Source organism: Notechis scutatus, chromosome Z (genome assembly GCF_049901735.1).
Source record: "Notechis scutatus isolate UNSWTSFEM ecotype Mainland chromosome Z, rNotScu1.2, whole genome shotgun sequence".
NCBI lineage: Eukaryota > Metazoa > Chordata > Lepidosauria > Squamata > Elapidae > Notechis > Notechis scutatus.
In genome coordinates this window covers 141016258-141033819 of record NC_142025.1, presented here as the reverse complement: position 1 = coordinate 141033819, position 17562 = coordinate 141016258, and the positions used below count along the sequence as shown (strand labels likewise).

At 42.0% G+C, this 17562-nt stretch overlaps 1 protein-coding gene across 5 annotated transcripts in view; it reads left to right on the top strand.

Moving 5' to 3' along the window:
- Positions 1 to 17562, top strand: part of STX1B (syntaxin 1B) — a 175810-nt gene that overhangs the window by 2336 nt on the left and 155912 nt on the right. For 2 of the 5 annotated variants that reach the window (XM_087946759.1, XM_087946752.1), the window contains exon 1: positions 14187 to 14384. The exons of the other annotated variants lie outside the window; for them this stretch is intronic. In XM_087946759.1, coding sequence (XP_087802885.1) covers positions 14382 to 14384 — 3 coding nt within the window. In that variant the 5' untranslated portion in view covers positions 14187 to 14381. Of the gene's footprint in view, positions 1 to 14186; positions 14385 to 17562 lie in introns of those variants that run through there. 5 annotated transcript variants of the gene reach the window in all.

Here is a 17562-nt window from a genome sequence, read left to right as displayed (position 1 = left end):
GAGACAGGTCTGCAACTGCTTCAGACTCTGCCCTTGGAAGTGCCTCGAAACTTTCCGGAGGCGTGGCACTTTCTGTTGAGCTAGATGCCTCAGACGTACTACGCTGGACTCCTCCACCCCCAGATAAGTCCTCTGCTATCCTGTTTGAGGTTGACCTTACTATTATGTGCCTTTGTGGGGTTTCTAATTCCTGGGGTCCAGTTTTTGCCAGAGGTGTGTTGTGTTGTTCAGCTTCATGTGGGGGTTGAGCTATGTGGCCCTGCAGTTGGTCTATGTGCCTATTCCATGTCTTTCCCCCTTCTACCTCCAGTCTGTATGATATGGGTCCAGTACTTTCGATTATTTTCGCCGGGACCCAGGTTTCCCCTCCCGTGTAGTTGCATGCATACACTGTGTCTCCAGGTGCGAATGTCCTGCACCTCCCTGTGGAGTCTAGAGGGATGTCGTTTGTGTAGTTTGGATTGACCCTGTCCAAGGCGGACCTTAATTTTCTGTTTATGAACATTTCTGCTAGGCTTCTGTTTGTTGCTGTGCTGGGTGTTATGTGTTGGGTTAGCAGTAATTTGTCAATTTTTTTCTTGCCAATCGCCAGGGCCTAATTTTTTTAGTATTTCTTTGGTCGTTCGGACCATTCTCTCCACTTGCCCATTCATGGACGGGTGATCTGGGCATGTCGGATCCCTAGTTGGGCAAGGAAGCTTTCAAATTGTGCTGTGAATTGCGGGCCATTGTCTGAAACCAGCATTTCGGGTAGCCCGTGGGTGGCGAATATTTTCTGCAATGCTCTGATCATTGCCTTAGTTGTAGTGGATTTCATGATGACCACCTCCAACTATTTAGAGTAGGCGTCAACCATGATTAGAAACGTTTGCCCCTGGCAGGGTCCTGCAAAATCTATGTGTATGCGACCCCATGGTGCTGAGGGCTTTTCCCACTTGAGGGGGGGTGCTGCGGGAGAGGCAGATCAGGACTCCTGACATGGTGAACATGTGGCGACGCAGGTTTCAATGTCTCTGTCTATCTCCGGCCACCAGATGTAACTCCTTGTTAGGGCCTTCATTTTTACCATCCCAGGTTGCCCTTCATGTAGTAATCCCAAAACTCTTTCCCTTAACAGCTGTGGTACAACCACCCTGTCTCCCTATAACAAACACCCACTTAATGCTGACAGCTCTAGTTGTCTGTTTTTAAATGGCTTGAATTCCTCCCCTTCCGCCTTGTCCAGCCAGCCCCGTCATACTCAGTTCAAAACTCACACCAACATTTTGTCCTTCGCGGTGAGTCTCGCAATGTCTGCTGTCATCAATAAGCCCAAATCCATACGTTCTGCAAGGAATACGTAAGTTGTGGGGGCTGGGTCTTCACTAGGTCTGGCAGGGGGCACCTGCTGAGTGCGTTGGCGTGTGGAATGTTCTTTTCTGGTCTGTGTAGAAGGCTGTAGTTATAGGCTGCCAGGAAAACTGTCCATCTTAACATTTTCAGTGATAAAATGTTGGGTGTAGGTTTGTTTCCCAAGAGAATGCCAAGCAGCAACTTGTGGTCTGTGACTAACTCAAAGTGTCTGCCATATAGGTATTCGTGAAAACATTTCACTCCAGCTACAGCGGCGAGAACTTCTTTGTCTATTTGGCCGTAGTTTCTCTCGGTTTTGGACAAAGTCTTAGAATAGTAAGCTATGGGAGCCTCCCTCCCATTCGGTAGCTTGTGGCTCAATACTGCTCCGATATCATATGGTGACAGTTCACAGGTTAGCCGTATTGCTATATAGCATTAATACAGTGTCTGATGTTAAAATGTTCTTTATTTTGGTGAACGCGGTGTCTTCCAGGTTGTATTTTTGTCCAGCAGTATATGGAGTGGCTCTGCTATCATCGCCTTCTGTGGCAAAAATATATTATAAAATTTAGTAGTCCCAAGAAAGCTTGAAGTTCAGCTTTGCTCTGTGGGGTGGGGGCTTCCTTAATTGCTTTCATCTTGCTGTCCATGGGTCGGATGCCTGACCCATCGATTAAGAAACCCAAGAACTCTATGCTCGCACAGCAATGTAGCATTTGTCCCTTTTTAACTTAAGCCCTGCTTCTTGGAATCGTTCTAGTACTGTTCGGACCCTCTTCATTAGCTGGGGTTTGTCTCCAGCCAAGATTATTACATCATCAAAATAGAGGACTACTCCCGGCAGACCTTGTAATAGCCTTTCCATTATGCTTTGGAATAGGCCGGGGGCTATGCTAACCCCAAATTGCAGGAGGTTGCACTTGAATGTGCCCGTGGGTCACGATCATTTGGGCTTCGGCAATGGCTGCATCCACAGGCAATTGTTGGTATGCCTGCGCTAGGTCCAATTTAGCAAAAATTTGCCCCGGCCCAAGGAATGTAATAGGTGCTGGACCACTGGCACCGGATATGCACTCTGTTGCAGCATGAGGTTCAGGGTACTCTTGTAGTCCACACAAATCCCATTGGGCTTCACAGGGGTCATTATGGGGGTCTCCCACCTCATGTGGTCTACCGGTTCGAGGACCCCTTGAGCTACCAGCTTGTCTAGTTGCTCTTCAACCTTGGGCAGCAGAGTGAAAGGGACTCTCCAGGACTTCAGTCTGACCGGGGCTATGTTGGGGTCGAGGTTAAAACTGATAGGGGTCCCCTTATACTTGCCCAATTCGCTGCTGAAGACGTCCCGGAATTCCCTCTCCAAAGCATCTAGGTTGCTTCCACTGTTTGATCTGGCCATCGCTGTCACATGGATGCCTGTGAGGCTGATCTGCAGTGGCGCGAACCATTCTCTCCCTAGGAGGCTGGGGAGATCTCGGTCCACGATGGTCAGTGGCAGGGCTCCCTGGAAGTCTCCGTATTCCATGTGACAGGTTTTCTTCCCCAGCATCGGTATTTTGCAGCCTTGGTAGTCCTTCAGTATGATTCATTGTTGCTGCAGCTGGCTCCGGCTGATGCGGGGGTTGATTTTTTGTAAGGCCGCCCAATAAATCATGGATATATAAGACCCGGAGTCAACTTCCATCGGGCACAGTGTCCCATCAATCCTCACCTTGGTGAGGATCTTGTTGGATTCAAAAGTGTCTGTGTGTCCCACACAGGTGTGTGTGTAGCCCACGATTGTATGGTGCGCCTCTTCCTCCCGGGCACCATCTTGTTTTTTGAATTTTGCACCAAATGCCTTCCAACCCTTGTATTGCCTGGTTGGGGAGTATGCCCTGCAGCTCTGTTTGTCCGTTGGTTGGCTGGCTCTGCAGACTTCCACGATGTGGCCTTTCCTCTCACACCACCTGCAGATGGTTTCCTTAAAATGGCAGGGAGACCAGGGATGGTTCCCTCCACAGTCTCCGCAAGGCTTGGCTCCCTTGGTGGTTCCAGGTTTGCTGGATTTTACCCGGTATACATCTTCCTCCTCACTGTCGCTGTTTTCAGAGTGGGATGGACTGCGCGGTGCCCTCATCGCAGCATGGGTAGCATGGATTTTGCTGCTGTCCTTGACTCAGGCTGCAGAACAGTCAGAGGCTTCTGCGGCTTTCGCTTCTTCCAGGGCCTCTTTGAACGAGACGTCCTCCCTTACGAACAGTCTCTTCTGCAAGGTTAAATCCCTGAGGCCAAGGACTAGTCAGTCCCATATCATTTCTTCAGTGTTTGAGAATTTACAGGTTTTTTTGATAGTCTTCTCAATGCAACCACTAAAGCATTTATACTTTCCCCGATCTTTTGGCTCCGGATGTAGAAGTCTTTCCAGTTCGCCAGATATGATGGGGTAGGGTTGAAATGCCCCTTCAATGCTTGTTTCAGCTCGTCCCAGGAGACGTTTGCCAGCTCATCTGCAACGAGGGCTTCGGCTAGTTCACAGAGTTCCGAATCACAATAGGTCAAAAAGAACACCTTCTTCTTGGCGTCGGATGCTGCCTGCATCCCGTTCACCTCCAAGTTTAGGTTAAAACTTCCCATGTACGAGGACCACTTCTCCTTGGTTGGCTCGAATGGGATCGATAGGGGTCAGTGGGCCATGTTGGTTCGCTGTTGGTTGGAACGGTCGACTTCGCGATTCAGCTGGAAAATGGCCGTGGTGCCCATGCGGTCCTTCCTGAGAATCCCACCTTCATCGCCAGTGTTAAATGGGCACGGATGAGGAAAGAGCAGGACTCAGGAGTGCAAAGAAACTCTTTATTTTAAAGCCGGAATAAAAAAAACGGACAAACGTGGTAGGCGCTGGCTTTTTATAGCCAGTGCTGTCCAATACTTCAGCCACTGATGGGATTCAAATCTTTCTGCCAGCGGCTGAACCAATGAGTGGAGTCTGACATCAGACTCCACTTTGCATATCACATAACACATGTAAATACGGCATCATGCATATTTAACAGAATGTTTTCCTGAAAGACTGTCACATTTGGCCTGTTTTATTCCTTCTCTGTGTATAAAGGATTATCATATCCTGAGGGGAATGTCTAATGGTTTTGGTTGAGATGTCTGCCGACTTCCTACTTCATCCAAAGTGTCAAACAGCCAAAGTGTCAAACATGGCTGAAAGGCTCAAGTGGTTCTTTATTTTGTGACCTGAGATTTCCTGGGTGAGACATGCCCAACAGAGGTGGTATTCAGCCAGTTCGGACTGGTTCTGGAAAACCGGTAGCGGAAATTTTGAGTAGTTCGGAGAATCGGCAAATACCACCTCTGGCTGGCTCCGGCCACCCACCCTCACCCTTTCCTGTCATATATTCCCTTGTATTTTAGCTCAGCTGATGCGCGCAGCAGAGCAGATTGCCATGCCTCAGCTGAGCTAAAAAACAGCTCAGCTCACCTGCGCTGACACAGAGGACGGTTTTTGAGCACTGCATGGGTGAGCAAAGCATAGAACCAATAGGAACAAAGTTGGAATCCCACCACCGATGCCCAAGATGTGGTCTGGCTGGAAAGTGTAATGAAGGCATTTATCTTCTAACAGTACAACTCCATAACTTCTAATGGGCATATTGGCTCTCAATGTGCTGGTTGATTATGTGCTGTCAAGTTGATGTCAGTTTGTAGCAACCACATAGGTACAATAGATTTTCTCCATGCTGATTTGCCCTTAACCTGATCTTTCAGGTTTTCTAATGGTGCTACCCAAATCACTAACTTCTGGTTGTCCTTTTCTCTTTTACCTTTCCTACCATCAAAACCTTCTCCAGAGAGCTAGATCTTTGCGTAATGTCTCCAAAGAAGGATAGTTTGAGCCTAATCCTTGTTTCTTGAGTAAGAACTGGTCTGATTCATTTTATATTCCATTGCATTGTTTTCTTGGCTTCCCATGGTGTTCTCCCGAGTCTTCTCTGTAGGGGGCGTGCATAAGCTCACCAACATGCTTACCGTCCCTGTCCTATTGTTTCTTTCTTTTTTTTTTATATGTATCCATTTCATGTATCCATAACTATGTTTATGCTTATACCTGTTATCTTATCATTGCTTGACTAAATAAATAACTAAATAACTAACTAACTAACTAACTAACTAACTAACTAAATAAATAAATAAATAAATAAATAAAGTACTGATGTTCTTCCTGGCCTACTTCTTCAATTTCCAACTTTCACTTCCATAGAGTTTTATAGAGAAATGTCACTACTTGTGCTATTATTTTTGTAAGCAAGAGAATGGCATTTGAATATTTTTCCCAAGGCATTCACAGATATTCCACCAAATGCTATTGTTATATTTCTTGACTTCTGATTCCTTTACTATTGATAGTTGATTCTATATCACTTCTATATCATCTTAACGTCTTAACAAAGGCTAGTTAGTATGTGGCATATCTGACACACTGTGGAAATCGCAGAGTTAGGCCAGTTTACTCCCTCATAATTTATGAAATAAATTATAATTTATTGAACCGATGCAATGGTAAACTGGTTAAATACCACAGGAGCTGAATTCATCTATCAGTTTGCTTAACTGGCCTATGTTAAATAAACTACAATTTTCTGGGTTTGCCTAATACACTGTTATACATTTTGTCTTAGAAATCATAAGAGCTGACATCCTAAGCCAAAATCAAACAAACCCTGTGATGTTTTGGTGTGATATATGGATAAGACAAATAGAGTCTGATTATTAATAGTACTTATTCTGATTACTCCATCTCATAGGACCTATAGGGTTGAAAAATAAATAGGCAGTTGGACTACTTTACCTCTGAGAAAATACTAAACAATTCTGGGTTTGTAAGAAAAAAGAATAGTTGAACCCTGTTAGAAGAATAAGAGGTCCAGTTCTGAACCGGGGTTGCGTAAGAACAACACTGTACAGCACTCAAGTCAGCCACCATTAGGGGTTCTGAGGTAGGTAATATTTATAGGAAAAGTGATTCTTTGGGAGGTGTGTGAATGTGTCCTTTGAAATATTTATTCTGGTGGAGATGCAGCACTTGTGGAAAGGTTTTCATCTTACTTTGCTGAGTGTGTGGGACTTCTTCCCTTTTGTGTATGCCTATGTGCTAACTTTAGGGTGCCACATTTGTGCGTCCAGAAAAGTCCTGTGTCTTAAAAGGATGTTACCTGTTTGGTTATTCTTTTTAGGATGATGTGGTTTATCCATTTCAGCCTGGCAGTTAGTTATCACCAGAAAAAAGGTTAAGTGATTCTGGTTTTGGTTGATGATTAAAAGGAGTTCATAAGAGAGTGCATGAAAAAAATCATTTCTGTATTGAATTTTCTTCCATCAACCCCTAATACATTTCTACATACCACATATGGGAAGTAGACCTGTTTGAAAACCTTTCTGAATAGATATATTTTTAGAGTACAGGTAGTCCTCAACTTATGGCCACAATTGAGCTCAAAATTTCTGTTGCCAAGCGAGGCAGTTGTGAAGTGAATTTTGTCTCATTTTATGACCTTTCTTGCCACAGTTGTTAACTGGATCACTTCAGTTGTTAAGTTAGTAATGCAGTTGTTAAGTGAATCTGGCTTCCCCATTGACTTTGCTTGTCAGAAGGTCGTAAAAGGTGATCACGTGACCTTGGGACACTGCAACCATCATAAATATGAGTCAATTGCCAGGCATCTGAATTTTGATCGTATGACCATGTGAATGTTGCAATGGTCATAAGTGTGAAAAGGGGTCATAACTAATTTTTTTCAGTGTCATCGTAATTTCAAACGGTCACTAAATGAACTGTTTTAAGTTGAGGACTACCTGTTGTGTTGCAAGGGCAGAAGAAGATAATGGGAAATATATAATGCATAGTGTAGTTAGAAAGCTTTTCTTCTTTCTCTTTCAAAATACTAAAATTTGTACGTTTTTGGTGAAGGGAGTCGAATGGCTTAGTGGTAGCTTTAGGAAACTGTGGAGAATTGCAGATTGCTGCTTCTGTCCCAGAAACACCCTACTCCTTACTCATAAGAAGCTGAAGGATGTTAGTAATTTTTTTCTAGTTTTGCAACTGAATTCTGTCAATGCTATCCTAGCACGAGTCACTGGGTAAGCTTTCTTGAGTTGGCAAGATGATAATGGTACTCATAGTGTCACATCTTGGTTTATTAGCAACACTATGTTATTAACATAGATTAACAGTTACGTGGATTAAGATCTTAAAAAACAAACAGAAGCGTGCTAGGTGACATGCTGTAACATTCAGTCATAGTGCATCATTGATGACCAATTGCTGGAAGAGAGTGACAATGTGCGTATCCGGGCTTTTGGGAAACAGGTTTGTGAATTCAATTTGATGTCAGTGGGTATCTTCTAACATTCTCATGAAGACTATTTTTATTTATTTTATTAGATGATTTTGATCATGCTCCTCTGAAGGAAGGCTTCTCTAGGCAGCTTAGCCCAATCTCTGAGTCTTATTAATGTTTTAAAATTACAAAGCAACCGAACTGCACGGAAAGCCGCATAAATAATTCAAAGCTTTTTTTAAAAAAAACTATTTTTAACAGCTAAGAAGCTCTATCAGTCTGTCCCCCAGATATAACGTTCCATTAATTATTATCAGCCTATAGAGTGAAATTCAAAGGCAGGTTTGCTTGGTGGTATATGATACATGCCAACACCAAGCGATTTGATTTTAGGCGAAGGCTCAAAATAATCAGTTGCAATTGAAAGCTGCAGGTGGAATTGGCAAGCGCTCTCTCTCTCTCTCTCTCTCTCTCTCTCTCTCTCTCTCTCTCTCTCTCTCTCTCTGTGTGTGTGGTCAGTTTATAAGCATTCCTCTCTGAAATCTGAAGCAATTTAGCTGCTGTCCTGCCTCTTTATATTCTGTTTATATAAATAGAGATTTGCAAAGATACTATCATTCTCCAATGTATGCTGCTCTCTCTCTCCGAGCATCTCTTCTCTCTGTCTCATGGGGCGGAGGACCCAGATGCTGTAAAGAAGAAGAGATTTGGAAAGTGCTACCTCTGCAGGATTGGAGCTGAGATCCTTTTATTAATATTAAGGGCTGACGGAGAGAGAAAGAATGAACACCCTAGGTTTGAGTTTCTGTTATTAATTTATTTAATTTGGCTGCTTCACAGGTGAAGGTTTTGAAGCTTGGTTGCTAGGAGGGATGAAGGAAGTTTGGCTGCGTCAGGCCAGTCCCTTTGCTGGCGGCTTGCCTGCAGTCTGTGTCAATAGCGCAGCCAGTGACTCAGGAGGTTGGGAAGCTGCGTGGTGGGAGCAGGGATGAATGGAGCCCCTACAGCCAAGGTGGGAGAGGGAGGGTGCTAGAAGGGAAGCAAGGGCGCTGTGCTTTTCCTGGCAAGTTAGCGGATATTATGACACAACAAGGAAAAAACTTACTTGTGGTGGTGCACTAAGGCTATTGTCTTAGAGACTCAGACCCCTACAATACAGGAAAGCTGGCATCCGAGTAAGCTGCAGGTATGCTAGCGAAGTCTGTCAACAACACTGGATGTGACAATAAGGATTGGTCCACACTCTTAATGCTTAGGGCTGAAATATTCAAAGTGCACCCCAAATCTGCTCCACTGTCAGCAGCCCCACCCTGAAGGAAAGTCTAGTCTGTTTGAAACAGAGTCACGGCACTCTTTCACAGATATAGTTTAATGGGAATAATAGCAAACTTGTAGTAGTAATACTTTATTGTCATTGCACCTCGTACAACGAAATTAAATGCCATCTTCAGTGTACATCATACATAAGAAAACTATAAAAAGTAAAAAAAAAGACCCACATCCTTCACATTCCGTACAATTGAATTGGAAACCCCCTGATATTGCATTAATATTGCACTATACAGCAGAATTCAAAAGAGCTACTGCCCTGGGATAAAAGCTGTTTTTCAGCCTATTTGTCCTTGTTTTTATTATTCTGTACCGTCTGCCAGATGGTAAGAGTTCAAAAAAAGGGGGTTCCCAGGATGAGATGGATCTTTGAGAATGTTTTGAACTTTCTTAAGGCAGCGGGAGCTATAAAGCTCTTCCAAAGAGGGGAGAAGGCAACCAATGATCTTCTGGGCAATGACATTAACCCTCTGGAGTGCTTTCCTATCTGCTACTGTGCAATTGGCAAACCATACAGAGGTGCAGTATGTTAAAATGCTCTCTATGGTGCAGCGGTAGGAGGTCAAAAGTGCATCCAGAATCTGCTCCATTGTTAGCAGCCCCACCCCGAAGGAAAGTCTAGTCTGTTTGAAACAAAGTCACCTAGCTCTTTCACAGATCTAATTTAATGGGAATAATACCAATCTTGTTTGTTGCCAACAAGGTGGTGTGCTGTTGTATTCCAATCTGTGGTTCATGAGAAATGAAATCCAGTGCTTGAACATATCAGTCGTGATCCCCACCTTCCCTGCCATTCACTCCCCTCTTCCTCCTCCGTCCTTCCTGTGTTTTTAGAGCATTTTAATTAAAAACAACAAAACAGGGAACTACAAAGTGGAGAACCCTCCTTGTTTTTATTTTCCGGAATAATTCTAGGCCCTATGTTGGTCCCAGAGGCTTCTGAACAAAAAAGTGGAGGGCTGAAGATCAGAATGTGGCTTAGAAGTGGTCCCATTAACACGGAAAATGGGCTACTGGCAAGGATATCATTAGCATTTTACCTATTGGCCAAGCCAGGGGTATTTTGTGGCTGCTTAATACCTGTCAGGGCAACTATTTTGTAAGAAGTCCAATAATCTCATCTTGATTATATCCCATATACTAATTGTATCCCAAAGGTCTGGGGTAAGCCACAGTGGTTTAACCATGTTCTGTAAAATTAAATCACATATATTTGAGTGCCTGTTAAGTTCATGAGTGCCTGTGAAGCCATGATTATTAAATCATGGGGTTCTGGGTTCATGCAAAACATTAAGACTAACATACTGTATCATTGCTTCGCTTGGCATGTGATCCCAGCCAATTTGCTGGCACTTCATTCAGGAACCCCAAACAGTCCTTTTTCTGTTTCTAAATAAAGTGACTGGCATCCACATTCATCAGTGTGCGTGAGTGTCAAGCTGCCCGGAGGGATCTTAAGAGAGCATGGTAGCTTTTCCTCATCTCTAGTTACATTATTGTGTAGTTACATTATTTTAGACTTGAACTTCAAGCGGACCTTGATGTTCCTTATTTCAAAAGGTGGTAAGCTAGCTGGTGCTGCATTTGGAGATCCCTCATCCTGCAGCATACACCTGCCCTCCAATCCTATCCTGGTGATATTCCCTCCTCCTCATTTCGCTCTTGGACATATTGATATGCATGTCACTCCACTTTTACTCTACTGCGAATCTCCTAACCTGCTGCTGAAAACGAATTGCTGTTATATAAACCCAGGAAGCCTCTTCTGGGTGTTTGACTGCAGTCCCTCTGCATGAGCTGGGCATTTTTTGGCGTCTGGTCTGAGCTGCTGCTGCTGCTGCTACTTCATTTTCAGGAAATGATTCCTGGCAATTCCAGACGTGTTAAAAAAATTTTTTTTCTTGCAGCAGTGTGGCTGTCCTGCCAAACATGATGACCGAGATAATCTCAAGATGTGGATTCCTGGCAAACAAATAACCATAAATCATGAGCCATCTTCTCACCCGACCCACCTCCCTAGCTAGAAAAGCCCAGATGGAAAACTATACTTTTTAGAATAAGGATTTCTTATGACCGAGTTTGTAAGTCACTGAACACGCTGTGCCTACTGCATGCTGCCTGCAAAATCTAATTCAGCACCACTTCTCAGTAGCTGTAGGTAATCCTTGACTTACAACAACCATTTGTTTAGTGACTGTTAGAAGTTACGACGGCATTGAAAAAAATGGTTTGTGACTGTTTTTCACGCTCATTGCAGCATTCCCCACAGACTTTTGATTCAAATTTGGGTGCTTGGCACCTTGCATGTACTTATGACAGTCGCAGTGTCCTGGGGTATGTGATCCACCTTTGTGACCTTCCCAACTGGCTTCTGACAAGCAAACTCAGTAGGGGAAGCCAGATCCGCTTAACAATAGCACGAGTTGGTTAAGGACTGGAGTCATTTACTCAACAACTGTGGCAACCAAGGTCATAAACCGATTGGTAGAACTGGGAAGGGCCACTTGTGGAGACAGAGAGGGTAACTGGAATTTGCCTGCTAGAGACCCATCTTAACCACACTTCTATCTTAGGTGGAGCCCAGTGGAATAGGGCAGACCACAGCAAAGGCTTATAATTCATAAATAACCTGCCCTATTTCAACGACCCTCTAAAAGGATGCAAATGACCAGCTGTCTGCAAGGAATATAAATCCTTCCATTCCACATCATCGAGTAAGAGCTGAAAAAGCTTCTTGGATGAGAAGTGAAATTTCTTCAAAGGAAAGAAACAAGAAAGTCTAATTGCCTCCTGAAAAAGCACTTTGGACCTGGATGACTGAGAATCTCTGCAGACTTTTATCCATACAATTTGGGATGGATACCCTTTGAATGGTGTGGGAGTGGAGAATGGATTTCCAGAGGAAAAATTGAAGACTACAGGAACCAGGAGCACTACTCAGATGACTCTGAGGACACAGATAAACCTCAAAGTGGCCTTAATGATCCTTTAAAATGATGCAGATTATCAAGGAATATAAATCCTGCCATTACCCACGATCCTGTCAGAGCTGAAGAAGCTTCTTGGATGAGAAGCGAAACGTCTTCAAAAGAAAAAAACAAGAAAGTCCAGTTGGCTCCTGAAAAAAGCATCCTTTGGGACAACCTGACCTACTGATTTTTTTTCCATCTTGAGTCCCTTTCTTTTAAAAAAAAATTCCTGCAAAGGCCCCAGAAAGAAAGTGGAAGCCCTGAAAATTTGGAACAAATCTGGGTAGCTGGTATCCCTATAGAGAAGGCCAACTACCTGATCCACATTATAGCCCACCTATACTGTACATAGGTTAAGCTAAGCCTCTTGCTAGAAAATTTGGATATATATACAGAAGCCTGATGATGGCAGATGAGATTCTGCTGAAACGTTGCTACGACTTTAAAAAGCACAACTATAATGACGTGGGAAAATACCCGAACCAAGCCGAACACCATACATGTAAGTACCCAAAAACTTAAGAAAACATATATATATATATATATATATATATATATATATATATATATATATATATATATATATATATATATATATATATATATTTTCTGAGGTTCTCGCGGTATTTATGTGGATCTTTAGTTATTCAGGTTTTCTCCCGCGTAAGATTGGAAGTATCTAGCAGCGTTTCGATGAAGTCTCATTCATCATCTTCAGGCTTCTGTCTTCAGCTCTGTGCTTCTCACTCTGAGAAGCACAGAGCTGAACAGAAAGCCTGAAGATGATGAATGAGACTTCATTGAAACGTTGCCTAGATACTTCCAATCTTACGCGGGAGAAAACCCGAATAACCAAAGATCCATATATATATATATATATATATATACACACACACATACATACACACACACACACACACACACACATACATACACACACGCACGCACACACACACACACACATACACATACACATACACATACATACATACATATACATACATACATACATACATACATATATGGTCTTGGAGTTTGCTGTGTTCTGCTTGATTGGTGTTTCTAATATCTTCTGTCTGTTTTTGGCTATTAGAAACACCAATCAAGCAGAACACAGCAAACTCAAGACAATAAACACAGACCAAGACTCCCAACCAATCAGGATGAAGAAAAAACCATTCTGGCACAGCAGTAGGCTAGCCCCAAATTTAAAACTGAAACAACTGTAAAAGTCTGACTCTCAGACGAACACAATACAGAAGCCTGATGATGGCAGATGAGATTCTGCCGAAACATTGCTACAACTTTAAAAGCACAACTATAATGACGTGGGAAAATACCCGAACAAAGCTGAATACCATACATGTAAGTACCCGCAAAAACTTAAAAACACACACACACACACATAAATATAAATATAAATATATACATACATATACATACATACATATACATATACATATACATATACATACATACATACATACATACATACACATATACATATACATATACATATACATATATATATATATAAACATCTCTCAAATCAAAGCAGGGGATTGGGCTAGAAGACCTCCAAGGTCCCTTCATGCTCTATTATTCTGTTATTCTGGACTAATTATTCTTTTGTTAAGCAGTGTCAAATCTGGACACGAGATCACTCAGAAATGCCAGGGCTGTACCAATTAGACTGGAAATTAATGTAATATTCCAGGAGGAAACATAATATCTCCAAGTGAAACACATATAGAGGATGGGTCTCTGAATGTCCTGTACTAAGAACTAGTGTGCATTTCAGAGGTGGTATTCAGCAGCTTCTGACCAGTTCTGGAGAACCGGTGGCGGAAATGTTGAGTAGTTCAGAGAACCGGCAAATACCACCTCTGACTGTCCCCGCCCCCATCTATTCTCTGCCTCCCAAGTCCCAGCTGATCGGCTGGGTCTTCTTTTGTTGCCCCGCACAGCAGAACAGAGCTGGAAAGCAGGTTAGTGGGGTGGGGAGGGAATGGGGATTTTTCAGTATCCTTCCCCTGCCATGCCCACCAAGCCACACTGCACCACAGAACCTGTAGTAAAAAATTTTGAATCTCACCACTGGTGCATTTGCTTGCAAAGGTGTCTCAAAGTTGTTTTACCTGCTTGTCTTCCCAGCTTGGAAGGCATGCAAAATTTAGTTTTCGTTGTGGGTGTTACTTTATTTATAGATTCCTTTTGTTTTAAATTACAGCCCCGCATGCAGCGAATAATGTCATGCCCTTATTGGAAAGAATCCTGAATTGGAAATCTGCAAAAAGGAGAAGAAACCCAAGCAATCACGATCGGAAAGGAAGGAAGATCAAAACAAGGATGTTCACCCGTAAAAGAAAGAAAAAGAGCCATCATTCCCTGAGAGAGCACTTGCTTTACATGTAAGCCATCATTCATGGTAAGGTTCTTAGCCCGATGTCCCCCATGCCAAAATAGCATTGGAGCTGGAAAGGCAGATTCATATATTTTATTTATGCATAAGTAAGAAGATAGGTCTCTCACAGAGAAATGTTGAGAAGGCCCTTAGAAAAGGGAGAAATCACTTTATATACAGTTCTAACTTATTGGGTTTTGAATGTGTTCTCCATTGGCTACCATAACTCAAGTCATCCAGCATCTAGTGAGCAGGCCCAATAACTCTATATGTTCCATGTAACAGTTCACATTATCCCATAATATTCTTAGTATGATATTTTTAAAGATTTAACTGAATATTCAAGGGGTGTGTTTCCCACATTGTAATGAGTTTTGGAGTTACTGGAGTTCAATTTTCTGTACAATTCTCATTCTCAGCTGCCTTAAACCATAACTTCACATTCCACATGAAGAATCTGCTTCTTATTCAAAGAAACTAGAACCATTAATCAAATACAATCTTTGTTACTGAAAATATTACCCAAAGAGATCTATCGGTGAAGACTCCCATCATCCAGGCCAAAGGCGTCTGAAGGCTGAATCATGGCAAGTGGACCAAATTTTGTTATTCTGAGACATTTCATTGCTCATCCAAGCAACTTCATCAGTCAAAGCAAAATTAGTTAATTAATTAGATGAAGTTTATTTGGATGACCAAAGAAATACCTCAGATTAACAAAGTTTGGTCCAGTTGCTAGGATTCAACCTTTAGATATCCAAAGAGAACTTCTGCTCCCATCACACATGCAGATTGTTTTAATTAAGCCCCAGATTCTGAAGGTCTATTTCCAATTGGTGTGGAGAAGAATAAGCTTCGTGGACCAGAGGAGGGGTAAAAGGTAGGTGTTAATGTTTCTAACAATGTGAAATGGTAAGAAAATAATTATGGCCAATTTTCCTAGTGGGTTAGAATGGAATGGAATAGCATAGCATAGTTGGAAGGGACCTTGGAGGTCTTCTAGTCTGACCCCCTATTCAGGCAGGAAATCCTATATCATTTCAGACAAATGTTGGAACCTTAGTAGGAATCCATAGTTAGTTTCTGGATTGCTCAGTGGTCTTGGTCATTATGAGTGGGCAGTTGAGTCTGGGAGGGATAAGTTTGTTGCAAGAGAGGACAACTTCAGGTCTTTAGAATAATTCTGATGTGATTCTCACACTGGATTCTAAAACACATATTACACAAACAGTGTGGCTTGGATGGACCTCAGGTGTATTGCAGTGTTAGAATCCTTAAAAGATATATCAATCTGATTTTATAAGGAACTGAAAAGCAGGATGAAAATGAGTATCAGTTACAGGTTTGCCTTGGTTTATGCAAATTTCCTCTTATGTGTTGGATCATTTTTGGCTAAGAATTCACTTTCTGTAGAAAAAAAAAGTCACCATAATGGGATCTGTACTAAGTTAGTGAATTTGTGCCAGAAGTCTGGAAACATGCCAAGATTTTTTCCCACCCAAGACATTTGAACATTTCCCCAGCAAACAAATTGTATTTTTTTTTTACCATTGTGTTGTGCAGTTATTTTAGTTCTGCAGCCTGTCTCCTATTTTGTACTACTGCTACGATGGGGTCAAAATGCCCTCAACATCCAATCTCTTATCCAAAAGGAAAACAACCTCTTTAATACAAGAGTTTTACGTCCTTCCAAAGCTGGTAAAAGATTCCTCAGTCCTAAAATAATCTTTTCATCTGGTTGGATTAACTACAGGTGGTCCCCAAGTTACAACCATTGATTTGGTAATGTCCAGAGTTCAGAATTAAAATGGCGCTGAAAAAAGTGACTTGCGATCGGTCTTCACGCTTATGACCATTGCAGTATCCCCGTGTCATGTGATCAAAATTTGGATGTTTGGCAACCAGCATGTATTTATGATGTGGTTGTAGCATCTAGTGTGTGTGTGTGTCCTATGATAGCCATGACCTTCCCAGAGGGTTTCTGACAAGCAAAATCAGTGATGAAAACAGGATTTGCTTAAAAAGGGTGTGATTCACTAAAATGCACTATTTTGCTTAACAACTGTGGCAAAAAAAAAAAAAAGGTTATAAAATAGGGCGCAACTTACTTATCAACTGCCTTGCTTAGCAGCGGAATTTCAAGTCCCAATTGTGGTGGTAAGTCAAGGACTACCTATATTGCAACATAAGAAAGAATGTCAGTAACATTCGTTGTGACATGATGCTTTCCACCTGGTCTGCCATTTTAACCACACACAGTAGAAAACCAGCTGTAGGGAAGACGGACAACATGCTTTTACTGTCCATGCAGTGCAAGACAAGGAAGGAAACATGTTTGAGGAATGTAGTGGGTTTTTTTTTATGAACGTATTTGTCCAATTGACAGACTTTTAGGACTGATTGAATATTTGCAGTTCAGGGTTGAACTATGGGGTTTCGGGGTACTCTCTGAGCTGGGTAGTTTTCTTGCAGACATTTCATTAGGTAATATCATCAGTGCTAATCAGAGTGTGGAGTTTTCTCCCTGTTTATATACACGCCAGCACTGATGACGTTACCTAGTCAAGGTACTAAAATGTCCGCGAGAAAACAACCAATTTCAGAAAGTATCAAGGACTCCACAGATTATTAGGAGCCAGAGAATATTGCAAGCAAGTAATCCTGTGCTGGCTTGATCATCAATAGATGATCACAAATCTTGACAGCCCATTGACATTCACTGAGATGGTGAATGAATTTGCCTACCGATTTATTAAGCAATCATCAGAGCTGAATACAAATTAAAATATTTTTAAATGATGCATTAATATAACTTTATCTCTATGTGAGGTAACATTATTTGGCACTCCCAGAAACATTTTGTAAAGTAGCTCGATAATCTACATAAAACCTCAACTTGAATATACATTAATATGCCTCTGTTTGTTTTCGTTTATTCTAAGACAGTGCAGAATGGATATTTCTAACTTTCCAGTAATTAGATTTCAAGCAGGATGTGGAAGTATTTTTTTCAGTTTTTTTATTAGCACACATTACCCTTCCTTACCCAGTACAGTACATTCACTTAAAGACCAAGTAACTAACTTATCATCTGCAGTGATTCACTTAACAACTGTGGCAAGAAAGGTCATAAAATGGGGCAATGCTGACTTAACAAATGCCTTACTTAACAACAGAAATTTTGGGGTCAGTTGTGGTCATA